The sequence below is a fragment of the Bos grunniens genome, chromosome 6 (assembly GCF_055505025.1).
Source record: "Bos grunniens cultivar Pamir isolate PY7600 chromosome 6, Bosgru_T2T1.0, whole genome shotgun sequence".
Classification (NCBI taxonomy): domain Eukaryota; kingdom Metazoa; phylum Chordata; class Mammalia; order Artiodactyla; family Bovidae; genus Bos; species Bos grunniens.
The window spans coordinates 53823275-53850760 of NC_141170.1; the positions used below are offsets into that span (position 1 = coordinate 53823275).

General features: G+C 35.3%; 1 protein-coding gene across 1 annotated transcript in view; it reads left to right on the forward strand.

Moving 5' to 3' along the window:
* Positions 1 to 27486, forward strand: part of GABRG1 (gamma-aminobutyric acid type A receptor subunit gamma1) — a 90512-nt gene that overhangs the window by 20482 nt on the left and 42544 nt on the right. The window contains exon 2 of the mRNA XM_086407694.1: positions 5622 to 5770. Coding sequence (XP_086263820.1) covers positions 5622 to 5770 — 149 coding nt within the window. The remainder of the gene's footprint in view (positions 1 to 5621; positions 5771 to 27486) is intronic.

A 27486-nucleotide genomic window follows, 5' to 3' on the forward strand; every position in this document is an offset into this window, starting at 1 on the left:
TGCTTGAGAATGAGTCTAGAAATTCCCAGGGAAATTTCCTAAGAAAATACTACTTATTTCTCCCAAATGAATGTTCACTCGACATACGTAAATGTTACAGATCTTCCAGCCTATTAAAGACAGTGAGACATTGATAAGCTATACAAACTATGTTTAACTTATTACAAGTGTTTTTTAATCCACAAAATAATACCAGTATGATATTAAAGTAGTTAATATTCTGAAGGCAATTTAGAAAATGTAGAAGAAAATGTAGAATAATAAGCTATTAATATAATGAAAGTTCCTTTCTGTTATTGCCAAAAGTGAGGGAAGTTAGCTTTGTAATATCTTTGAGGTAAATTTTCATATTACCTCTGGGCTTTCTGTGAAAATGGAAATATACATCAGTGTGAGCATGTACTTTTGGGATTACCAAGATTTTGTTGCCCTAAAAATTAGGCAAAGCTTTTATATTTTCTGGGAACATCCTTTTGACTACAATCATATTGCAAAGAAAAATCAAGTTCTTATATGTGTAATGATCTTCTCTATCCATCAATTTTTTTATTTTTATAAAACTGGGTTTTAAAGATAGATGTATGCCCTAAAGTTTTGGTTATTGACAATATCTCAGCAATTCTAATTTCATAAAATTTTGCTGGAGGACATACCAGCACGGATTCCTAATACTTCAGTGTTTTCGACTCCTTAGTTCATAAATGAATGTATCTATGTACATATATATACCTTTTATTGAGAGAAAATAAATTATTTGAAGGAAATCATGTAACTGTATTTCAGTAGTATATACTCTTTAAGTTAAATACAGCAAAATAATTATGAATGAACATTAAAAATCTGTTAATATACCAGAAGTATAAAATTTGTATACTGTGGTAATATATAGTATATAATATAATACAGTATATAATATAATATATTACAGTATATAATATACAGCACATAATATATACAGTATACAATATAATACAGTATATAATATATAATAATTTGTATACTGAGACCCCCCAAGTCTCAGTAGCTTACAAAAGGGATAAAATTATATACTCTAGTAATAAACTACTCCCAAATCTTAGTGACTTACAATTCTAAATGTTTATTTCTCACTCAGGCCACGTGTCCATTGTAGGTCAACTGTGGCTCTGTTCAGGTTGCCTTTACTCTGATAGACAAGTCATGGAGTAGTAGCCTCTGAGTGTGTCTGGGTCTTTTCACAGAAGGACAAGAGAGATATGGTGAACATGCATTGACATTAGATCTTCTGCTTGGCAGTGGCACACGTTACATATTCCATTAGCCAAAACAAACTGCTGAGCCAAACTTGAGTTTAGTGGGTCAGGGATGTATAATTCTCTTTGAGAAAGGAGAACTCAGGTCACATAACCAAGTTAGAAGCCAGTGAAGTGAAAACTATAATTATCTGACAGGAAGAAGATGAGAAATATTGAGAAGACTAATACATCCCATTATCTGTTAATAACTATCAATATAATAACTGTGAAGATGAAATGAGGCACACATATTTCAAAGGTTAAGTTTTTATTTACAATGTTAATTTATACTGTTTAAAGGATAAAAAGGGTGAATGTTAACTAAACTTACTGTGGTAGTCATCTTGCTGTATACATAGATCAAATCGTCGTGTTGTATACCTTAAATATATACCATGTTGTAAGTCAATTATGTATCAATAAAACTGGAAAAAAATGATAAAAGAGTTAAGGACTGCATTAGCTAAGATGTTTAGGTCCACAGCAAAAGACAGCTGAATGAATAGTGTAGAAATGACAACTAAAGCTATTATGATAAACTTCAATATCTATTGTGGGAGGGAAGCCCATCTCTGAAACATATATAAGTAAATAATGTATTATAGATTTACCTAATTTTACCAATAGAAGTTTATATATATATATATATATTTTCACTGGGGACTAAGATTTACTAAAGATGAGTGTAAGTCTAGCATGATTTCACTCAAAGATGGTAAAGAATCTGTGTGCAATGTGGGAGAGCTGGGTTAGATCCCTGTGCTGGGAAGATTCCCTAGAGAAGGGAACGGCTACACACTCCAGTATTCTGGTCAGGAGAATTTCATGGACTATACCATGGACTGGCAAAGAGTAGGACACAAGTGAGTGACTTTGACTTTTCAAAGATAAATATATTACAACTGAGGCTTCCCAGGTGGCACAGTGGTAAAGAATCTACCTGCCAGTGCAGGAGATGCAAGAGATTTGGGCTCAATCCCTGTGTTGGGAATATCCCCTGGAGTAGGAAATGGCCACCCACTCAAGTATTTTTGCCTGGAAAATTCCATAGACAGAGGAGCCTAGTGGCTAGAGTCCAGGGAGTCACAGACAGTTGGACATGACTGAGAGACTGAGCTCACACACACACCCACCCACTCACACACACATATTACTACCACAATATGTTTCTAATATAATTCATAAGTAAATTGAAGCTTTATGCTTATTAAACACACAGGTTAACAGGAAGCATTAGCTGTAGGACCAGGGTTTGAGTTTCAGTTTTGCAAACAAATGAGTTTGTGCTTTCTTTAGTTCCCTACAAACTTCAGTTTCCTCTTTATAAAATAAAGGCAGTGGGTTATTTGATCCCTAAAGTCTAAATTCTAGTCCTAAAATTGATAATCAGAGTTTTCAATCATGTATATATGAAGAGTGAGTCATTCACTTAATGATTTGAAAACACAATTTTCAACCAAATTGTTGGAATAAATGTCTGGGGTCTGGGTTCTTCTGACTTAGAAGGAAGAAGCATCAGTTTGGTCAGTTCAGTCACTCAGTTGGGTATGACTGTTTGCAACCCCATGGACAGCAGTACTCCAGTCTTCCCTGTCCAACACCAACTCCTGGAGCTTACTCAAACTCATACCATTAAGTCAGTGATGCCATCAAACCATCTCATCCTCTATTATCCCCTTCTCCTCCAACCATCAATCTTTTCCAGCATCACGGTCTTTTCAAATGAGTCAGTTCTTCGTATCAGGTGGCCAAAGTATTAGAGTTTCAGCTTCAGCATCAGTCCTTCCAATAAATATTCATGATTGATTTCCTTTAGGATAGACTGGTTGGATCTCCTCACTGTCCAAGGGACTCTCAAGAGCCGTCTCCAACACCACAGTTCAAAAGCATCAATTCTTTGGTGCTCAGCTTTCTTTATAGTCCAACATGACTATTGGAAAAACCATTGCTTTGACTAGATGGACCTTTGTTGGCAAAGTAATGTCTCTGCTTTTTAATATGCTGTCTAGGTTGGTCATAGATTTTTTTCCAAGGAGCAAGTGTCTTTTAATTTCATGGCTATAGTCACCATCTGCAGTGATTTTGGAGCCCCCCAAAATAAAGTCTGTCAATGTTCCCATTGTTTCACTGGCTATTTGCCATGAAGTGATGGGACTGGATGCCATGATCTTAGTTTTCTGATTGTTGAGCTTTAAGTCAACTTTTTCACTCTCCTCTTTCACTTTCACTAAGGGGCTCTTTAGTTCTTCTTCGCTTTCTGCCATAAAGGTGGTGTCATCTACGTATCTGACATTATTGAGATTTATCCCAACAGTCTTGATTCCAGCCTGTGCCTCATCCAGTCCACCATTTCTCATAATGTACTCTGCATATAAGTTAAATAAGCAGAGTGACAATATGCAGCCTTGATGGACTCTTTTCCCAATTTGGAACTGTCTGTTTTTCCATGTCCAATTCTAACTGTTGATTCTTGACCTGCATACAGATTTCTCAGGAGGCAGGTAAGGTGGTCTGGTATTCCCATCTCTTTCAGAATTTTCCACACTTTGTTGTGATCCACACAGTCAAAGACTTTGGCATAGTCAATAAAGCAAAAGTAGATATTTTTTCTGGAGCTCTCTCGGTTTTTCGATGATCCAGCAGATGTTGGCAATTTGATTTCTGGTTCCTGTGCCTTTTCTAAATCCACCTTGAACATCTGGAAGTTCACAGTTCACATACTGTTGAAGCCTGGCTTGGAAAATTTTGAGCATTACTTTGCTAGCATGTGAGATGAGTGCAATTGTGTGGTAGTTTGAGCATTCTTTGGCATTGCCTTTCTTTGGGATTGGAATGAAAACTGACCTTTTCCAGTCCTGTGGCTACTGCTGAGTTTTCCAAATTTGCTGGTATATTGAGTGCAGCACTTTCACAGCATCACCTTTTAGGGTTTGAAATAGCTCAACTGGAATTCCATCACCTCCACTAGCTTCGTTCATAGTGACCCTTCCTAAGGTCCACTTTACTTCTTATTCCAGGATGCCTGCCTCTGGTGAGTGATCATACCATCGTGATTATCTGGGTCGTGAAGATCTTTTTTGTACAGTTCTTCTGTGTATTCTTGTCACCTCTTCTTAATATTGTCTGCTTCTATTAGGTCCATACCATTTCTGTCCTTTATTTTGCCCATCTTTGCATGAAATGTTCCCTTGGTATCTCTAATTTTCTTGAAGAGATCTCTAGTGTTTCCCATTCTATTGTTTTCCTCTGTTCTTTGCACTGATCATTGAGAAGGGCTTTCTTATCTCTCCCTGCTATTCTTTGGAACTCTGCATTCAAATGGGTATTTCTTTCCTTTTCCCCTTTGCCTTTTGTTTCTCTTCTTTCACAGCTATTTGTAAGGCCTCCTCTGACAACCATTTTGCCTTTTTGCGTTTCTTTTTCCTGGGGATGATCTTGATCACTGTCTCCTGTACAATGTTATGAATCTCTGTCCATAGTTCTTCAGGCACTCTGTCTATCAGATCTAATCCCTTGAATCTATTTGTCACTTTCACTGTATAATCATAAGGGTTGTCACTTCCATTGTATGATATTAAGGGATTTGCTTTAGATCATACCTAAATGATCTAGTGGTTTTCCCTACTTTCTTCAGTTTAAGTCTGAATTTAGCAATAAGGAATTCAAGATCTGAGCCACAGTCAGCTCCTGGTCTTGTTTTTGCTGACTCTATAGAGCTTCTGCATGTTTGGCTGGAAAGAATATAATCAATCTGATTTCGGTTGACCATGTGGTGATGTCCATGTATAGAGTCTTCTCTTGTGTTGTTGGAAGAGGGTGTTTGCTGTGACCAGATGTATTTAATACTTCTTCCTTTTATTCTTTGAACTCTATTTCACTCATCTTTCCTTGTCTTCTTTTTTATACTTGCATTTTAAATACATTTACTAGACTAATTATTGTAACTTTTCCTATATATATTTACCTTTTAATTTTTATTTTACTGTCTGGTTTAGAATCACTGTATATGACTCTACAGATTGTGATCTGCACAAATCTAGGGCCACTACTTACACTATTATCTGCATGATCTCTGTCATTGTAAATAACAGTTGTGGGATGGGAAAATTTTATTATATTAATATACACGATTATTCCTTGTATTGATTTCTTCATTTTTGAATATTATTGAAACAGGACAGTTCATATGATGAAGGTATTAGGTATTAGGCTTACTTAGTATAAGATATTTCTAATGCTTTTTTTCACCTCTTATTACTCCCATATACAATTATAGCAACCTTAAACTATTTTTTAAAATCCTCCTTTGACTGAACTATCATACAAATTTTTCTTTGAATTCCTTAGTGTTGATAAAGCAGATGATGAAGATGATGAGGACTTAACAGTGAACAAAACTTGGGTCTTGGCACCAAAGATTCACGAAGGAGATATAACACAAATTCTCAACTCCTTGCTTCAAGGCTATGACAATAAACTTCGCCCAGATATAGGAGGTAAGTTTGAGTAATCATTCTTGGATTTTAGTGCCTATGAAAGCCACACTTGCTGATGTTATTTTAATCATATCTCATATTTTTTGATTTTCTGACAAATGTTATAAACTGCTAGGTTTGACAGTTATTAGTTGGACTGGTACTGCTTCAAAAGATTCACAGTTTGATGTGGGAAGAAAGATATCTAAATATTTTTTATGTCATTATTTTACAACTGCTACAACAAAGGGTGAAATGGCAAAGTTTTGATAAAATAGCCATCAAAGTTTTGATGAAATGCTGAGATATTTCATTAAACAGAATATTTCAAATGTAACTAAGAGTTCTAATTCTGTAAAGTACTGCTGCACTGTATTAGATAATGTAGAATTATAAGCCTTGAGAGTATATTTAGCGTAGGTAATCCAGTTTTGTTCTTCTTTGTCAAAATTGTTAGTCTCAGTTCTGTGCATTTTTGTATACCTCTTATAACATGATTAACTTCTGTTTCTCCTGTGACAATTTAAAACAAAGGAGCAAAATACATTAATAAGTCAGCAAAAATTTTTATTGAAATTGTATTCAATCTATGATCAATATAGGGAAATTGAAATGTTACCATATTGAATTTTTCCAAACCAAATTCATGATCATCATATATCCTTCTATAGGTATTCTATTTTTATTAATGTTTTCTGAAAGAAGTTCTGAACATATTTTGCTAGATGTAATTATCTGTATTTGGAGTTTTTATATAAGCATAAATTTTTTTTAAATTTTATTTTGTAAGTGTTTATTAGCAGCATATGGAAATATGATAGACATTTTGCTATCTATTGTAGCCTCAGCAGCCTTGCTGAATTTATCAACTTTATTTATTGAATGGTGATTATTACAAATAATGACTACTTTGCAAATAGTGTCCATTTTTCAACTAATGAATTTTTACTTCATTTTCAAAAATTTTGCTAGGGCTCTTTCTTCCTCCCTAATGTTTAAAATGATTTCTGTGCATCTTTCGAAGCAATCATATTGATCATATTTTGCTGTTTATTCTACTTACCATTTGTTTTATAAATTTGACTGATTTTTAAAACATCAACCAAATTTGCATGCTTATATGTCACTTGGTTGTTACATGGTAAGATATTTAATATATCACTAGATTCAATTTGATAATATTTTATTTTAGAATTTTATATATATGTTCAGGAAGAAAATTAGTTATTTTGCTTAAAAAATTTTTTTTTCAGTTATAGAGTCAAGATTATGCTAGCATCTACAAATGAGTTATGGTTCCCCATTTTTCTCTTCACTGAAAGAGTTATTTAAAATGGATACTGTTTCTTTTAGAAATTTGAAAAGATTATTTGGTAAAATCATGTTGACCTAGAGTTTGCATTTTAGGAAAAATTTTTAACAGTTCCATTATTTCAATAATCAGTTTTGGTGGGCTTTCAAGGAATTTAAATTTACTAATGTTAAATTGTTTCATAAAGCTTTTGTGATATTTTTAGTGATTTTTAGCACTAAGGATTTTTCCCCTTTATCACTCATACTGATAAACTATTCTTTCACTTATGAATAAATCTTGAAGGACTTAAAACTTTTTATCAGTTGTCATAAAATCAAATATTGGCTTTGTCAAATTTCTTAAATGTCACTATTTTGTTTATTATGTTAATTTATTTTTTGTTTATTTAATTTCCTGTGTTCCTACATTGATTTAAATATTTCATTTCAAAATAGAATTTAGACTTAGTAAAATACTATATGGGCTTCCCTGGTGGCTCAGCAGTAGAAAGAATTCTCCTGCATATAGAGGAAATGTGGGTTCAATGTCTGGGTCAGGAAGATTGCCTCGAGAAGGAAATGGCAATCCATTCTAGTATTCTTGCCTGGAAAATCCCATTCACAGAGGAACCTGGAGGGGTACAGTTCATGGGGTTGCAAAGAATCAGACATGACTAAGTGACTCAACAACAAAATGCTATCTATGCATGGAATTCCCATAAACCTTTAAATGTACTGTTAACATTTATGTAATCATAGAACCATTACCTAAATCAACGAACTAGTAGTATCAATACGATAATATTAACTAATCTATAGACCTATTCAAATGATGCTGGATACTTCACTAATGACCCTTTTTCTAGTTCAGAACCCTAACCAAGATCACACATTGCATTTTGTTCTCATGTCTCCATACTCTCCTCCAATCTGATATAGTTTCTCAGTTTTCTTTTTGGTACATGAACTTGATAACTTTAAAGTATATTAGCCAGAGTAAACCACTCAATTTGTCTGATATCTTCATTATTAAATTGTGCTTATGCATTTTTGCCAAGAATACCACAGACTGATATTTTGTGCTTTTCTGCACGTGTGCTCACAAAATGAAGCAGGGCAAAGGCTAACAGAGTTTTGCCAAGAGATGCACTGGTCACAGCAAACACCCTTTTCCAACAACCCAAGAGACAAATCTATACATGGACATCACCTGATGGTCTATACTGAAATCAGATTGATTATAAACTTTGCAACCGAAGATGGAGAAGCACTATACAATCAGCAAAAACAAGACTGGGAACTGACTGTGGCTCAGATCATCAGTTCCTTATTGCAAAATTCAAACTTAAATTGAAGAAAGTAGGAAAAATCACTAGGCCAGTCGGGTATGATCTAAATCAAAGGCCTTACAGTTATACAGTGGAACTGACAAATAGATTCAAGGGATTAGATCTGATAGAGAGATTAGATCTGGTAGACCAAAACAATCCCAAAGGAAAAGAAATTCAAGACAGCAAAGTGGTTGTCTAAGGAGGCTTTACAAATAGCTGAGGAAAGAAGAGAAGCGAAAAGCAGGGGAAAAGGGAAGGATATACCTGAATGAATGCAGAATTCAAGAGAACAACATGAAAGAAAAGAAGACCTTCTTAAATGAACAATGCAAAGAAGTAGAGGAAAACAATAGAATGGGAAAGAGTAGAGACCTCTTCAAGAAAATTTGAGATATCAAGGAAACATTTCCTACAAGAATGGGCACAATAAAGAACAGAAACAGTAAAGACCTAACAGAAGCAGAAACAATTAAGAAGAGGTGGCAAGAATATACAAAAGAACTATACAAAAATGTCTTAATGACCCGGATAACCACTATGGTGTGTTCAGTTACCTAGAGCCACACATCCTGGAATGTGAACTTAACTGGACCTTATGAAACATTGCTATGAACAAAGCCAGTGACGTGATAGAATTCAAGCTGAGCTATTTAAAATCCTAAAAGATGACACTGTTTAAGTGCTACTTTCAATATGTCAGCAAATTTGGAAAACTCAGCAGTGGGCACAGGACTGGACAAGGTCAGTTTTCATTCCAATCCCAAAGAAAGGCAGTGCCAAAAAATGTTCAAACTACCATAAAATTGTGTTTATTTCACATACTAATAATGTTATGCTAAAAAACCTTCAAGCTAGGCTTCAGCAGTACATGAACTGAGAATTTCTAGATGTACAAGATGGATTTAGAAAAGGCAGAGGAACTAGAGATCAAATTGCCAACACTCATTGGATTATAGAAAAAGCAGAGGATTTATAGAAAAACATCTACTTCTACTTCATTAACTATGTTAAATCCTTTGACTATGTGGGTCACAACAAACTGGAAGATTCTTAAAGAGATGGGAATAACAGACCACCCTACCTGTCTCCTGTGAAGCCTGAAGCAATAGTTAGAACCTTACATGCATCAACTTACTGGTTCAAAATTGTGAAAGGAGTATGACAAAGCTGTGTATTGTCACCCTGTTTAACTTACATGCAGAATACATCATGTGAAATGCTGGGCTGGATGAATCACAAAGTGAAGTCAAGATTGCTGGGAGAAATATCAGAACCTTAGCTATGCAGATAGTGCCACTCAAATGGCAGAAAGCAGAGAGTGTCCTGATGAGGGTGAAAGAGGAGAGTGAAAATGCTGGCTTAAAACTCAACACTCAAAAAATTAAGATCATGGTATCTGGTCCCATCACTTCACAGCAAATAGAAGGAGAAAATGTGGAAGTAGTGACAGATTTTATTTTCTTGGGCTCCAAAATCACTGTAAATGGTGACTGCAGCTACAAATTTAAAAGACGCTTGCTCCTTGGAAGAAAAGCTATGAGAAACCTAGACAGTTTATTAAAAGCAGAGACCTCACTTTATTAACAAAGGTCCCTATAGTCAAAGTTATGCGTTTTCCAGTAGTCATGTATGGATGAAAGAGTAGAACCATAAATAAGGCTGTGGTGGTTTAGTCGCTAAGTCATGTTTGACTCTTGTGACCGCATGGACTGTAGCCTGCCAGACTCCTCTCTCCATGGGATTCTCCAGGCAAGAATACTGGAGTGAGTTGCCATTTCCTTCTCCAGGAGGTCTTACCTGCCTGGAAATCGAACCCTGATCCCCTTTATTGCAGGCTGATTTACCAGCTTTACCAACTGAGCAATGAGTGAAGCCCCCTAATGAAGGCTGAACACCAAAGAATTGCTGCTTTTGAATTGTGGTGCTAGGGAAGACTCTTTAGAGTTTCTTGAACTGCAAGGAGATCAAACCATTCAATCCTTAGTGAAGTCAACCTTGAATATTCATTAGAAGGACTGATGCTGAAGGTGAAGCTCCAATACTTTGGCCATCTGATGCAAAGAGCCGACTCATTACAGAAGACCCTGATTCCACTTTTTGTAGAATGATATTTAGAAACCAAAATCTGGGTTCTTGGTGGTGGTAGTGGTTTAGTTACTAAGTCATCCGACTCTCACGATCCCATGGACTGTAGCTTGCCAGGCTCGTCTGTCCATACCATTCTCCAGGCAAGAGTACTGGAGTGGGTAGCCTCTTCCTTCTCCAGGGAATCTTCCAAACTCAGGAATCAAACCTGGATCTCCTGTTTTGCAGGCATATTCTTTACCAACTGAGCTATGAAGGAAGATTCCCTGATTGCTCAGTTAGTAAAGAATCTGCCTGCAATACAAGAGACCCTGGTTGGATTCCTGGGTTGGGAAGATCCCCTGGAGAAGGGAAAGGCTACCCATTCCAGTACTCTGGCCTGGAGAATTCCATGGACTGTATAAGTCCATGGGGTCGCCCATGTCAGACACCCCTACAAGGGTCCTTGGTATATTCATTAATATTGAGGGTCATTGCTTCTTGACTTCATTGGACAGATGGAGAAAATATATGTTCTACCTACACATTCACACATTCCTGTGTATATCCATATGTACATGTATTATGAACCATGAATCCAAACCTTTCACTTTTCCTTATTTATAACTTCTTTTTTCCAACAAATAGGTACCTGGTTCTCATCTTCCCATTGTATATTTTCTTATTTGTTCAATTCTAATAAATACATAAAGTTGTTCTATAATTTTAACAGGTCTATTAAAAATTAACTAACATGAATAAAGCATTCGTATACAATTAGTTTTGTATTTATCTTTGAAGTCTGTAATGAAAACACTGTTCCCCAAAATTACTTAGTTCTGTTCTTCCCTATCCCCATTCAGTGTTGTTATGTTACCCATTTTTTACCAGTTTGGTTTCAGTGTTACTGATTATATTCCACTTTGAATGGAATCCAACTATGTTTACTTTAAGCATTTGTATGGTTTTATTTCATTTAATTCCCTAATGCACTCGAACTTTATCCTGTGAATGGTGTAAAGTATGAATCTAATTTTTATCTTTTTCAAATGGCTTTTCTGTTGACTCAGCATGATTTATTAAAAAGTCAATCTTTGCTTCCATTATGTGAGATGTCAACTGTATATTGTATTTTCTTATGTATTTTGGTTATTTATGACCTTTCTATTCCATTTTCTTACTTGTTTTTCTATTTATTTGCCACTACACTACATTAACAGTAGAGATTCAACAGTATTTTGGTACTTGTAATGCCTTTAAAGTATTTTAATGCCTGACCTAAAGCTAGCCCCACCTCATATTTTCACTTTAGTTTGTTTTTCCTTTTAAGTTTTCCTGGCTATTGTGTGTCTTTATATATATATATATATATATATATATATATATATATATATATATATATATATGAATGAGGTTTATTCCTGTATATAGGAACAACAACAAGTTTAGTTTCACTTGAAAAAGATTTGTTGGTATTTTTATTGAGATTCTGTCAAACTTATGAATTAACTTTGGGAGAACTAGCATCTTTATAATATTGAGTCATTTAAAACAGGAACATGGGCTGTCTTTCTAAATCTTCATGCTTATTTTCTATCTCTCTGGAATGTTTTAAGATTTAGTCATTGATTTTTGTCACATTTGTTAAATTGAATCCTAAACATTTAAGTTTTTCTTCCATAAATGATAGTTCCTCAAACATAATATCCTCTGATTATTGTTTTTGTATTTTAGTGCTATTGATTTATGAATGTTTATTTTATATCCTTTTAGCTTAATCAATTTTTATTAGTTTAAGCATTATTTCTTTTCAAAATTTTACTATCATACCATATGCAAAAAAATCTTTTTTCTTTACCAATTCATATGAAACTAATTGAATTCTCTTGTCTAAAAACATTACAATGTCTCATAGTCTAATATAATAAATAATAACGGAGATAATGGATAACTTTTCCTTGTTCTCATTCTTAGGGAAATGATTCAAGTATTCCTTTATATGAATAGTCACATTAAGAACTTATCCCTTGATTCATTTGATTTAGTTTTAAAATCAAGAATCAGTGTTGAAATTTTTCAGTCTTTTTCAACATTTATGGACATAAGTTTGAGTTTTACCCTCCTTAAATCTATTAGTATGGTATATAATAGTAATTGAAACTATTTGAATTCTGGATCAATAGTTTCTTACTAATTCTTACTTTCTTACAAATTCTTACTAAATATTGATATTTTAGTAAGATACTGATCTTACTAAAGATAAAGATGTTTGAATTCTGGACTAAGACACTTATCAAGGTGTTGGATTCTGCTTACTAATATATTATTTAGTATTTTTGCATTGGTATTTATAAGTGATATTCATTTTCCATTTTATTTTTGAGTAACGTTTTCATATGTTTTGTTACCCTTTTACATTTGTTTCATGAAAGGGTATTTTCCTTCATTCTCAAAGGTCTAGCACTTTTTAAAATTAATTTTTATTTGAGTATAGTTGATTTATAATGTTGTGTTAATTTCTGCTGTACAGCAAAGTGTGTCAGTTGTATGTATACATATATCCATGCTTTTTTAGATCTATTTCCATATAGGTCATTGCAGAGTATTGAGTAGAGTTCTCTGTGCTATTTATTAGATTCCTATTAGTTATCTATTTTATGGATAGTAGTGTATATATGTGAATTTCAATTTTTTCCAATTTATCCCTCCCTCCCTCCCACCTGCTTCCCCCTTGGGAACCATCAGTTTGTTGTCTACATCAGTGACTCTATTTCTATTTGTGAATAGGTTCATTTGTACATTTTTTTTAGATTCCATATATAAGCGACATCATATAATCTTTATTTCCTTCTGTCAGACTTACTTCACTGAGTATAACAATCTTTAGATTCATCCATGTTGCTGCAGATGGCTTTATTTATTTATTTTTTATGGCTGAGGAATATTCTATTGTATATATGTACCATATCTTCTTTTTTTATTTTATTTTTAAACTTTACAATATTGTATTGGTTCTGCCATATATCGAAATGAATCCCCCACAGGCATACGTGTGTTTCCCATCCTGAACCTTCCTCCCTCCTTCCTCCCCATACCATCCCTCTGGGTCGTCCCAGTGCACCAGCCCCAAGCATCCAGTATCGTGCATTGAACCTGGACTGGTGACTTGTTTCATATATGATATTATACATATTTCAATGCCCTTCTCCCAAATCATCCCACCCTCTCCCTCTCCCACAAAGTCCAAAAGACTGTTCTATACATCAGTGTCTCTTTTGCTGTCTCGTAGACAGGGTTATTGTTGCCATCTTTCTAAATTCCATATATATGTGTTAGTACACTGTATTGGTGTTTTTCTTTCTGGCTTACTTCACTCTGTATAATAGGCTCCAGTTTCATCCACCTCATTAGAACTGATTCAAATGTATTCTTTTTAATGGCTGAGTAATACTCCATTGTGTATATGTACCATAGCTTTCTTATCCATTCATCTGCTGATGGACATCTAGGTTGCTTCCATGTCCTGGCTATTATAAACAGTGCTGTGATTAATGAGGTACCATTTCACGCCAGTCAGAATGGCTGCGATCCAAAAGTCTACAAGCAATAAATGTTGGAGAGGGTGTGGAGAAAAGGGAACCCTCTTACACTGTTGGTGGGAATGCAAACTATTACAGCCACTATGGAGAACAGTGTGGAGATTCCTTAAAAAACTGGAAGTAGAACTGCCTTATGATCCAGCAATCCCACTGCTGGGCATACACACTGAGGAAACCAGAATTGAAAGAGACATATGTACCATATCTTCTTTATCCATTCGCCCTGTTGATGGACATTTAGACTGCTTCCTTGTCCTAGCTGTTGTAAATAGTGCTGCACTAAACATTGGGGTTGGGTTTCCCTGGTGGCTTAGCATTAAAAGAATCCATCTGCAATGCAGGAAATGCATGCAGGAGATGCAGGTTCAATCCCTAGGTTGGGAAGATCCCCTGGAGAAGGAAATGACAACCCACTCCAGTTATTCTTGCCCAGAAAATCCCACAGACAGAGGAGCCTGGCAGGCTACAGTCCATGGGGTCAGAAAAGAGTCAGACATGATCTGGCAACTAAACAAAAATGAAAAGAACATTGGGCTACATGAATCTTTTCAAATCATGCTTTCCTCCAGATATCTACCCAGGGGTGGGACTGCTGGATCGTATGGTAGCTCTATTTCAGATTTGAAAGGTTGTTGCTGAACGAAAAGACGCCAGGATTCTTGGCCTCTGGAGGAGAAGAATTCAATCTTGGGCCAGAGACGAGGCTTGATCACTCAGAGCTTTTGTGTAATAAAGTTTTATTAAAGTATAAAGGAGATAGAGAAAGCTTCTGACATAAGCATCAGAAGGAGGCAGAAATAGTACCCCCCTGCTAGTCTTCAACTGGATGTTATATAGTGACTAGCAGTCTGTCAATGAAAGAAAGGAATGTCTTAAAACTCAGAATGGCACCAGGCCCCTCATCCATAAAATGCATTTTGGGATAATCTTGGCACCAGATGATTCATCTCGGGCCATAAAATGATTGACTTGAATCTTGTAGAAGGGCAGATTACCATAAAAATAGTTTTGTTTACATAAATTAGGGGAACAATATCTGAGTATAACATACTGGTTTGTCAAGTAGGTTCTGAGCCATTAGGAGGAACCTGACTTGAAGACAGAGTTTGGGGTAAATGCATAGTACATTAACATAGCTTAAGACAAACATTTCCATAAGAGAAATGCATTGGTTAACTCAAGGTTTGAGAATAGTTAACTTCAGGTGAAACCAGGGGTCATTATGGCAACATAGTATTTTAAGAGAAACCTCCTTTTAAATTTGTATAGAGAAGGAAAAAAATTTCGCTAGTTTGTTTCCTCCTGCTGATTAAGAGAGATAAAAATGTCTGACACTTGCAGCCTATTTCCTCCATTTGGAGACCCCTGGCCTTCCTGCCTGTTACCCTCTGAGTTTTTAAAGGAGCTTCCATGCTGTTCTCTGCAGTGGCTGTATCAATTTATATTCCCACCAACAGTGTATATGCCCTTGTTTCCACACCCTCCCCAGCACTTATTGTTTGTAGATTTTTTGATGATGGCCATTCTGACTGGGGTGAGATGATACCTCATTATAGTTTTGATTTGTATTTCTCTAGTAAACAATGATGTTGAATGGGGCCTAATTAAACTTAAAAGCTTTGACACAGCAAAATAAACCATAAACAAAATGAAAAAACATCCCTCAGAGTTGGAGAATATATTTGCAAATGAATTTACTAACAAGGGATTAATTTCCAAAATATATGAACAGCTCATGGAGCTCAATATAAAACAAGCAAACAACCCAATCAAAAAAATGGCAGACCTAAATAGACATTTCTCCAAGGAAGACATACAGATGGCCAAGAGGCATGTGAAAAGATGCTCAACAAAGGTCTAACACTTTCTTTGTCCAGGTGTTGGCATTGTCTGACTCTTGGAAATTTGGTAGAATTCCATATAAATTCATCCAGGTCTTGTGCTATTTGGAAATAGTTAATCTTTTGATCATTTTTTTTCTCTGCTTCAATGTTTAGTTCCCATTTGTTATTTCCTACTTCATATTTTGTATTATTACCCCATTTTTTCTAATCATGAAAATTATGAGTAGTGGGATTTTTTCAGGATTTCCATTTATAATAATAGCAAATGCATTCTAGTGTTTTCTATTAACTATCTCATAATTCCTACTCTGTCTTTATTATAACTTTCATTTTATTTTGTTTATTTTATTTTGTATTGTGTTTTTTGAGCTTGAAATTTAATGATTTATTTTCCCTCTTTAAGTTTTGATGTGTTACTATTTGTGTTTCCTTTTTTTTTTTCTTCTTCTTCCCTGTATATTTTACCTCATAAATGTTGTTTGTTTTTGTTTAGTCATTGTGTCTGACTCTTTTGTGACTTCATGGACTGTAATCCACTAAGTTTCTGTCCATGGGATTTTGCAGGCAAGAATACTGGGAAGGGTTGCCATTTCCTTTTCCAGGGGCCCTTCCAGACCCTTCTAGATTGAACCTGCATCTCCTGAATTGCAGGCAGATTCTTTTACTGCTGAGCCACCAGAGAAGCAAAGGTGGCTGCATTTTATTTAGTGTAGAAAAATTGTGTGTTATAGCTTCATACTGACTTGTGGATTTAAACATTAAAAAGAGAACTTACTTGTCAGCTATTTGTCACACCTATAACGTTTTTTTGGGGTTCCCTGATGGCTCAGTGGTAAAGAATAAAAACTGCCTGCCACTGCAACAGACACAAGAGACATGGGTTCAGTGCCTGGGTTGGGAAGATTCCCTGGAGGAGGAAATGGCAACCTGCTCTAGTATTCTTGCCTGGAAAATCCCATGGACAGAGGAGCCTGATGGGCTACAGTCCATGGGCTCTCGAAGAGTCAGACATGACTGAGCATAGCAGATCACAAGGCTTTTTGACTTACATTTTCCTTTATCTAATATCAAGATATTGCTAATCCTAGTATTCTTACTGTTTCCACTTGCCTGTATCTTTTTGTCTTCATTAATTTTGCCTCTGTTGATCACTTTGTTTTAGCTATGTCGCTTGTATGCACCATGTCATTAGGTCTTGTTCTGTAGTCCAAGATAAAGACAATTTGTTTTTTTTCTTTTAACAGATCATTTGATTCCATTATATTTGTCAATATGACTGATAGGTTTGTTCTCAATTCTTTCATAACATTTTAGTCATAGTTACTGTCTTTCTATATGAGATTGGATTATTTGCACTTTAATTGATAATGTTTATATTTTAGTATTTTCAAACCTTTATATTTTTGTTCTACTTTACCTTTATAGTTTTAACTTTCCTAATGGGCTTAGTCCCCTTTTTTAAAGTCTTTGATCTTTCTATTATCAGATGATTTTGGTATAATTTAACTCCCACCTATTATCCATGAAACAGCAAGCTTTTTCTAGGTTTTAATTTTTCCTCTCCAATGCTTTATTATTTTTAGTTAACATATTTTCTGCTTTACAACAACATATAACAACTGTAAATAGTCTCACATCCTTGTCTCAGTCTTTGTTTTAGTATTTGATCTGCATGGATATGTGTTAAAAGGCTCATCATTAGCATTTTTTTCTTCTGCTATTTTCCCAGTTCTCTCCAATCTAGTATATATTTTTAGAAGTTTTTCTACATTGAAAACTCTTTTTCATTGACCCAGTGCTTGAAGGACACATTGGCTGCATATAATATTCTTCGTTCAGGCTTTCTTTCACTGAGTTTTCTTTTATTAGACTGTTTCAGAGTTGATGTGCTTCGTGTGTTTCTTTTAAATATATATATATATTTGAGGTACAGTATTGTGTCAAGTGTACTACTTTGTGGTTGGCATTTCTTTACATTATGAAATGGTCACCATGATACATTTAGTAATTGTCTGGTCCCATAAAATATAAAACTATCATTGATCATATTTTTTATGCTTTATATTATATACCCATTCATTCTATAAATGTAGGTTTGTACCTCTTAATCCCTTTCACCTATTTTGTCCCTAACCCACCACTCTCCTTTCTACCAATTAACTGTTTTCTGTATCTATTAGTCTGCATTTGGCAGGGGAGGGGGGGGAAGGGTTGTTTGCCTGTTTTTTAGATTACACATATGAGATTAAATTTACTTTGTTTTACTCTGACTTGTTTCACTTAGCATAATACCCTCAAAACCTACCCATATTGTTGCAAATGGCAACATGGCTAGTGATGTTGAACGTCTCCAAATGGATTAAATGCCTAAATGTAAGATGGGAAACTATAAAACTCCTAGAGGAAAACACAAGTATATTAGTCTTTGACATAAATCATAGCAAGATTTTTTCAGATCTGTCTCCTAAAACAAAGGAAATAAAAGAAAAACTAAACATATGAGGCCTAATTAAACTTAAAACTTCTGCACAGCAAAGGAAATCAAAAACAAAATGAAAAACTACTAAATAGGAAAAAAAAATATTTGCAAATTATCTGACTGAACCATCTCATATAACTCAGCATCAAAAATGAACAACCCAATTAAAAAATGGGTAGAATAACTATCTTTAATTTTTTAAACACCCTCCAGACTATTTCCTGTAAAGTGACTCTACCAATTTACATTCCTACAAATAGTTCCCTGGGTTTTCCAGATGGTGCTAGTGGTAAAGAACCTATCACCAATGCTAGAGACACAAGAGACACGGGTTCAAAGTTTGGGTTGGGAACATCCCCTGGGGTAGGAAATGGCAACTCGCTCCAGTATTCCTGCCTGGAAATTCCATGGACGGAGGAGCCTGGTGGGTTACAGTCCATGGGACCACAAAGAGTTAGACATGATTGAGTGACTGAGCACACACACTTACAACAATACACTAGGGCTTCTTTTTCTCTACATCCACACCAGCACTTGTTATTTCTCGTCATTTTGATAAAGCCCTCTTGCAGACATGAGGTGATAACTCAATGTGGTTTTGATTTGTATTTCCTTGATATTAGTGATGCTGGACATTTTTTCATATGTGTGTCTTCTTTGGAAAAACATCTATTCAGTTTCTCTGCCTGTTTTTTAATTAGGTTTATTTTTTTTGAAGTTGAGTTGTAGTGTCATTTTTGAGAAAATCTAATGCCAATACAATTTTCTTGCCCTGGTTATTGATTCAATCTCTGTTTTATGAAAGCTAGAGGACTTTATGGATTTTTTCTTTGTCTTTCAGCTGAATACTTTCGTTAAGATGTATCTTAGAGTTTTTCATTTTAGGTAACATTTTTTTCTGGGTAATCAATGTCTTTTTAAAATGCAATTTCAGGTTTTCTTTCTGGATAGATTAAATCTGGATAGATTTAATAGATTTATTTATTTATTGCATTATAGTGTTGAATATTGATTTTCTTTGACTGTTTTGGTTTTCTTTTTAAGCTACAATTACAGGCGTGTTAATCATAGCTTTCTATTTTCTTTCATTCTCTTTGAATTCTCTCTTTAACTCATTTATATTCTCGATATTTTCCTCGTTTTTTATTCATTATTTTTAGTTTATTTATTTATTTTTCTATCTTATAATATTGTATTCCATTTCTTTCCTAAGTTCAATAAATTTCCTATTCATCTCTTCCTATGTTCATGTTTGTGTTGGGGGAATGGCACATTTTTAGTTTCTGAATTTATGATACAAGGAAGTTTTTCTTATCCCAGAGTGACTGCTTGACTGTGTGTACCTGTTTTTTTTTTTTTTTTTTAACTTCCTGCTTACGTGTATTGAGGGGATTTTCCACAGTTAATTTGCATTGGATCTTGATTTCTTATTTCTTCAACATTTTAGTATGGATCCTTTCCTTGCTGTTTTCCTATTTCTTTTTGATGTTTATGAGTGTTTTGCAAGATTACTAGTTTATCGTTATTTCTTATGTCAGTAGAGCAAAACCTCAACTTTGAATGGATTTGTTGTTGTGGGTGGTGTATATTTGGTTGGTGGTGAGTGAGGGGTTGCATGGTTTCCAATATATTGGCTCTGTTTTTTTTGTTGTTGTACGATCAATTTTATCCAGATTTTATTTTCCCTCAGTTCATTCCCTCTTTTGAATTCATCATCTAGTTATAATTTTATTTTCTTTTGACATTATCTTATTATATGTACAATTGTTTATCAATTTTAGTGATTAAAATATGCCTTCTTTATTAGATTTACTCATACATTAGTAACTTTAGCATGATTTGAGGACCTCACAAGCCATTTACTACATAAACTCTAGTCCTTATTTTTTTTGCTATTACATTCACATATTTTCAGTCTATATTTTGAAATACTAAAAGAAACTATTATTTTTAAATGTTGAACAACAATTAACTTTAATCAAGAAATTACTCTTTCTGATATTCTGTCCTCTTTTCAGTAGTGTATTTCCATTTAGAAACATATGCCGTGTAGTATTTCTTTTGGTGTAAATCTCCTGGCAAAAATTTACTTCAGTTTTTATATTAAAATATTTTTGTGTGGTCTTCAGTTTTTAATCATATTTTCAATGTATGCAAAACCCCAGAATGGCTATTATTGCCTTTTCAAAATTTATACACATTACTCCATTTTTTTTGATTATTTCTGTTGAAAATCACTTTTAAACATTAGTAACTTTTAAATCAACTTTAGGCATTTTATCAAATTTGACATCATCTCATCAATTTTCTCATAGTTGTATTAAAGTCTCTGATAATCACAATAATTTGTTATTTGTGTACCTTTCAAAAATTTTTGAAAATTTTATGTCTTGGTTAAAGGTGATTTACTTCTGTTTCATGAAATGTGTGTTAATTTTTTATTGAATGCCACGACATATTTAAAACAATAGATATTCTAGATGATGTTATTTCCTGCAAAGTTGATGTAATTTTGCTTGTGTAGTCAGGGTGAGTTTGGCCAAACTTCATTTGGCCAAAATTGGTGTATTTCATTTTGTAAAACTTTTATTTCTCCTAGAGCACAGTCATTTGAAATTTCTCAACTTATAGCCTGAGAGTTGTACTAGGATTCCCTCTCCTTGGTGGCCCTAGACTTCTCTAAATAGCTGAGATCTCTACATATTAATTTAGAGTTCAGAAGCTGATTTAATATTTGTTTCCTCAGCATCACACGTGCACATACACAATTTAGGAATTAGTACATGCCTTGAGGGAAAGTTGATTATGGATTGTCTGATTTAATTCCCTGTGGGGCAGGTACAAGTTCTAAGCCACTGTATTTTGTTTAGACACTATTGCTGTACAATGACAGAACATATATACCAAGGGGAAGAGTGATCAAAGAATAGCATAGAACTCACATCTGCATTTTAAAGTTGAGAAGCAAACATATACATAATGACTATTTTATAGGTAGGAGTATAGGAATGCTTTTGCTGTTGTTCATAGGCATTTTAAATTGCTCATTTCTTTGACTTGGAATTGAGGATGCTTCTCTATATCTTTCACCTGTGTTACCTACTTTCATCAACAATTTAGTCTGGATATATGTACTGCTAGTGGCCAAAAAACTGGCAAGCTGTCTCTGGTCCAGGTATTTTCCTTTTATGTGAATGGTACCCATAAGAAAATAAAATCTCCTAGACACCCTCTTCCAACAACACAAGAGAAGATTCTACACATGGACATCACCAGATGGTCATTACTGAAATCACATTGATTATATTCTTTGCAGCCAAACATGGAGAAGCTGTATAAAGTCAGCAAAAACAGGACCGGGAGCAGACTGTGGCCCAGATCACAAATTTGTTACTGCAAAATTCAGACTTAAATTGAAAAAGTAGGGGAAACCACTAGACCAATAAGGTATGACCTAAATCAAACCCATTATGAATATACAGTTGAAGTGACAAATAGATTCAAGGAATTAGATCTGATAGACAAAGTTCCTGAAGATCTATGGATGGAGGTTTGTGACATTGTACAGGAGGCAGTGATCAAGACCATCCCCAAGAAAAAGAAATACAAAAAGGCAAAATGTCTGTCTGAGGAGGCATTACAAATAGCTGAGAAAAGGAGAGAAGTGAAGGCAAAGGAGAAAAGGAAAGATATACCCATTTGAATGCAGAGTTCCAAAGAATAGCAAGAAGAGATAAGAAAGCCCCTTCAGTGGTCAATGCAAGAAATAGAAGAAAACAATAGAATGAGAAAGACTAGAGATCTCTTCAAGAAAATTAGAGATTCCAAGGGAATATTTCATGCAAAGATGAGCACAATAAAGGACAGAAATTGTATGGACCTAACAGAAGCAGAAGATATTAAGAAGAGGTGGCAAGAATACACAGAACAACTGTACAAAAAAGATCTTCATGACCCAGATAATCATGATGGTGTGATCACTCACCTACAGCCAGACATCCTGGAATGTGAGGTCAAGTGGGCCATAGGAAGCATCACTATGAACAAAGCTAGTGAAGGTGATGGAATTCCAGTTGAGCTATTTCAAATCCTAAAAGATGATGCTGTGAAAGTGCTGCACTCAATATGCCAACAAATTTGGAAAACTCAGCAGTGGCCACAAACTGGAAAGGGTCAGTTTTCATTCCAATCCCAAAGAAAGGCAATGCCAAAGAATGTTCAAACTACCACACAATTGCACTCATGTCATACGCTAGTGAAGTAATGATCAAAATTCTCCAAGCCAGGCTTCAACAGTACATGGATTGTGAATTTCCAGATGTTCAAGCTGCATTTAGAAAAGGCAGAGGAACCAGAGATCAAATTGCCTACATCTGTTGGATCATCAAAAAAGCAAGAGAGTTCCAGAAAAATATCTGTTTCTGCTTTATTGAGTATGCCAAAGTCTGACTGTGTGAATCACAGAAAACTGTTGAAAAATCTTAAAGAGATGGAAATATCAGACCATCTGACATTCCTCCTGAGAAATCTGTATGCAGGTCAGAAAGCAACAGTTAAAACTGGACATGGAACAACAGACTGGTTCCAAATCGGGAAAGGAATACATCAAAGCTGTATATTGTCACCCTGCTTATTTATCATATATGCAGTGTACATCATGAGAAAAACTGAGCAGGATGAAGCACAAGCTGGAATCAAGATTTCTCAGAGAAATATCAGTAACCTCAGAAATGCAGATGACACCACCCTTATGGCAGAAAGTGCTGCTGCTGCTAAGTCGCTTCAGTCATGTCTGACTCTCTGCGACCCCTTAGATGCAGCCCACCAGGCTCCTTCATCCCTGGGATTCTCCAAGCAAGAACACTGGAGAGGGTTGCCATTTCCTTCTCCAATGCATGAAAGTGAAAAGTGAAAGTGAATTCGCTCAGTCATGTCCAACTTTTTGCGACCCCATGGACTGCAGCCTATCAGGCCTCTCCGCCCATGGGATTTTCCAGGCAAGAGTACTGGAGTGGGTTGCTATTGCCTTCTCTGGGCAGAACGTGAAGAACAACTAAAGAGCCTCTTGATGAAAGTGAAAAAGGAGAGTGAAAATTGGCTTAAATTTCAACATTCAGAAAACTAAGATCATGGCATCTGGTCCCATCACTTCATGGGAATTAGATGGGGAAATGATGAAATGGTAACAGAGTTTATTTTGGGGGGCTCCAGAATCACTGCAGATGGTGATTGCAGCCATGAAAGTAAAAGATGCTTGCTCCTTGGAAGGAAAGTTATGACCAACCTATACAGCATATTAAAAAGTAGAGACATTACTTTGCCAACCAAGGTCCATCTAGTCAAAACTATGTTTTTTCCAGTAGTCATGTATGGATGTGAGAGTTGGAGTATAAAGAAAGCTAAGCCCCTAAGAATTGATGTTTTTGAACTGTGGTGTTGGAGAAGAATCTTGAGAGTCCCTTGGATGGCAAGAAGCTCAAACCAGTCAATCCTAAAGGAAATCAGTCATGAATATTCATTGGAAGTACTGATGCTGAAGCTAAAACTCCAATATTTTGGCCTCCTGATGCGAAGAACTGACTCATTTGCAAAGACCCTGATGCTCAGAAAGTCTGAGAGCGGGAGGAGAAGGGTATGACAGAGGATGAGATGGTTGAATGGCATCACTGTCTCAATGGACATGAGTTTTAGCAAGCTCCAAGAGTTGGTTATGGACAGGGAAGTCTGGAGTGCTGCAGTCCATGTGGTTGCAAAGAGTCGATCATGACTGAGCAACTGAACTGAACTGAGCCATTCTAAAGTATGAGTGTGTAAAGACTCCACTGCTTCTCTTTCCTTAAATCTTACCAGTCCTCTTTTTCTTTACCCCTGATTAGGTATAAGCCCAGGGATAAGTTGCTCAGCCTTCTGCCTAAAGAGACATTTATTCAGAATTAGAGATCAGTGTTTTTTCCTTTAAGACACTCTCAATAATTAAATTTATATGTATTAACTATGTCATATATATTAATAATAGCCTTATATTTATGAGTATTGAATATTTGAAAATGGTTATTGACTACTGAGTATTGAATTATGTTAGTATGGCTAAGCAAGCACATTTAAATTCAAGCTTACTTAATTAATTTTTATTTAAATATAGAGCCTCTTGATGGGGGTTAAAAAAGAGAGTGAAAAAGCTGGCTTAAAACTCAGTATTCAAAAAAACTAAGATCATGACATCCCGTCCCATAACTTCATGGCAAATTGATGGGGAAAAAGTAGAAATAGTGACAGATTTTCTCTTCTCAGTCTCCAAAATTCCTTTGGATGGTGACTGTAACCATGAAATTAAAAGACACTTTCTTTTGGAAGGAAAGCTATGACAACCTAGACAGCATATTAAAAAGCAGAGATATCACTTTGCCGACAGTGGTCCATATAGTCAAAGTTATGGTTTTTCCAGTAGTCATGTATGGATTTTGGGTGGTCCATATAGTCATGTATGGTTTTTCCATATAGTCATGTATGGTTTTTCCAGTAGTCATGTATGCACAGAAGAACTGATGCTTTCAAACTGTGGCATTCAAGAAGACTCTTGAGAGTTCCTTGGACAGTAAGGAGATTTAACCAGTCAATCCTAAAGGAAATCAACACTGAATATTCATTGGAAGGATTGATGTTGAAGCTGAAGTTCTGATACTTTGGCCACGTGGTATGAAGAGCTGACTCACTGGAAAAGACACTGAGGCTAGGAAAGATTAAAGGCAAGAGGAGAAGGGGTGACAGAGGATGAGATGGTTCAGTGACTCAATGGGCACATGTTTGAGCAAACTTTGGGAGACAGTGAAGGACAGGAAAGTCTGGCGTGCTGCAGTGCGTGGAGTCACAGAGTCGGACAGGACTTAACAACTGAACAGCAACAACAAAATGTACAGTGCAAAGTAGCATTTTATCTTTTCATCTCAGAGTATATATATTAAATGACTTAAGTCTCTTCAAAAACTGGTATTGGAAAAAGCTCGACAACTACTTATAAATCAGTGAAATTAGAACACTCCCTCATACCATACAGAAAAATTAACTCAAAATGGCTTAAAGACCTAAATGAAAACCATGACAACATAAAACTCCTAGAAGAGAACATAGGCAAAACATTCTCTGACGTAAATTGTAGCAATATTTTCTTAGATTAGTACCCTGAGGAAAAATAAATAATAGCAAAATATAAACAACTGGTACCTAATTAAATTTAAAAGCTTCTGCACAGCAAAGGAAATCACCGACAAAACAAAAAGACAACCTATGGAATAGGAGAAAATATGGGCAATGATGTGACCAATGGGGAGTTAATATCCAAAATATACAAACAGTATCTACAACTCGATATTGAAAAAAACAAGTAACCCAATCCAAAAATAGGCAGAAGACGTATATAGACATTTTTCCAAAGAATACATATAGCTGGTCAACAGGTGGATGAAAAGATGCTCACATTTTTAATTATTGAAAGTGAAAGTGAAAGTTGTTAATTCGTGTCTGACTCTTTGTGAGCCCATGGACTGTGTAGTCAATGGAATTCTACAGGCCAGAATACTGGAGTGGATAGCCTTTCCCTTCTCTAGGGAATCTTCCCAACCCAGAAATTGAATCTAGGTCTCCTGCACTGCAGGTGGAATCTTTACAACTGAGCTATCAGGGAAGCCCAATAATGTCCTCAAGAATCATTTAGTTCTTGGTATAGACTAAGTTCAGCCCCAAGTATCATGCAATAAAGAGCAGGTATTCAGTGTTTGTTGGTTTATCAGGTGAACCAAAAATCTAATCAAATAAGACATGTTCACTGCACTTAATTGCTTATAACTAGTAAAAAATGTACTTGCAAATGAAACTAATAAACCTATTGTCTTGTTATTAATTGACTTGCATAAAACCACTCTGAATATAGTTATAATTAGCTTAATAACATGATATTTTTTGTGACCCCGTGGACTGTAGCCCGCCAGGCTCCTCTATCCATGGGATTCTCCAGGCAAGAATACTGGAGTGGGTTGCCATTTCCTTCTCCAGGAGATCTTCCCAACCCAGGGATCAAACCCCTGGATCAAACCTGAGTCTCCCACATGGCAGGCCGATGCTTTATCCTCTGAGCCACCAGGGAACATTTACAACTCATAGCTAGTCAAAAATAAATGGCAGCTGATTGAAAGAACTCATTTAGAAGTCACCAGTTAAGCTATAAAACCTTCTCTACTTTACAAGACCTACTTTTATTTAAGAAATTTAATTGTTGGTTAGTAGATCCAATTACATTGTCATGTATTGTGTAAATCTAGAAGCCTACACCTGGAGGAGGAAACTGCAACCCCCTACAGTATTCTTGCATGGAAAATCCCATGGACAGAGGAGCCTGGCAGGCTACAGTCCATGGTGTCACAGAGTCAGATGTAAAGAGTGGGACTGAGCAACTGAGCACTCAAGTACCGAAACCTGTAGTTTTGCCTGCTGAAACTATTTATAATTTCAAAGATTAAAAATAAATATGGTTTTAAAATAATATAAGCACTGTTTCTCAAAATGCCTTAAGTTTTCCATGGAAGCTTACCAGCCTGGAGGCTCTGCCAGAGTAGGTTACCAAGACAGGGAGATTTTGGACAGGCAAGGGAATCAGACAGGCAGACTCAGCTACATATTAAGAAGATTCATCCTGCCAGGTCTAATATAGTGTTTGCATTGTAAGAATGATAAACACTGGGCCAGAAAGGGAAAATCACATAAAGTTATCCAGAAAGGATGACTGAATAAATATTACTAGAAACATGCTTACTTTAGAAACTTTTAATGTATAAGGTGGTTTTTCTGCTTTTGCATTATCTCTATGTAAATCTCTTTGAGATCTATTATAGATTTTTTCTCACAACGTTTGTTCCCTTCTTGTCCACTTATGAAACCCTTACATGTATTCCTCAACAAGTATTTGTGGAATCAATAAATGAACCTTTAGGGGAGTAGGGAATAAAAATAAACTATGTGAAAATGTTTTTCATAGTAAACAAAAAAATCTCATGAATATAAATTATCATTACTATGGTAAATCTCATTATAGGAAGCCAAAAATACCTGACAAAGGCAGAAAGCCTAAATCACA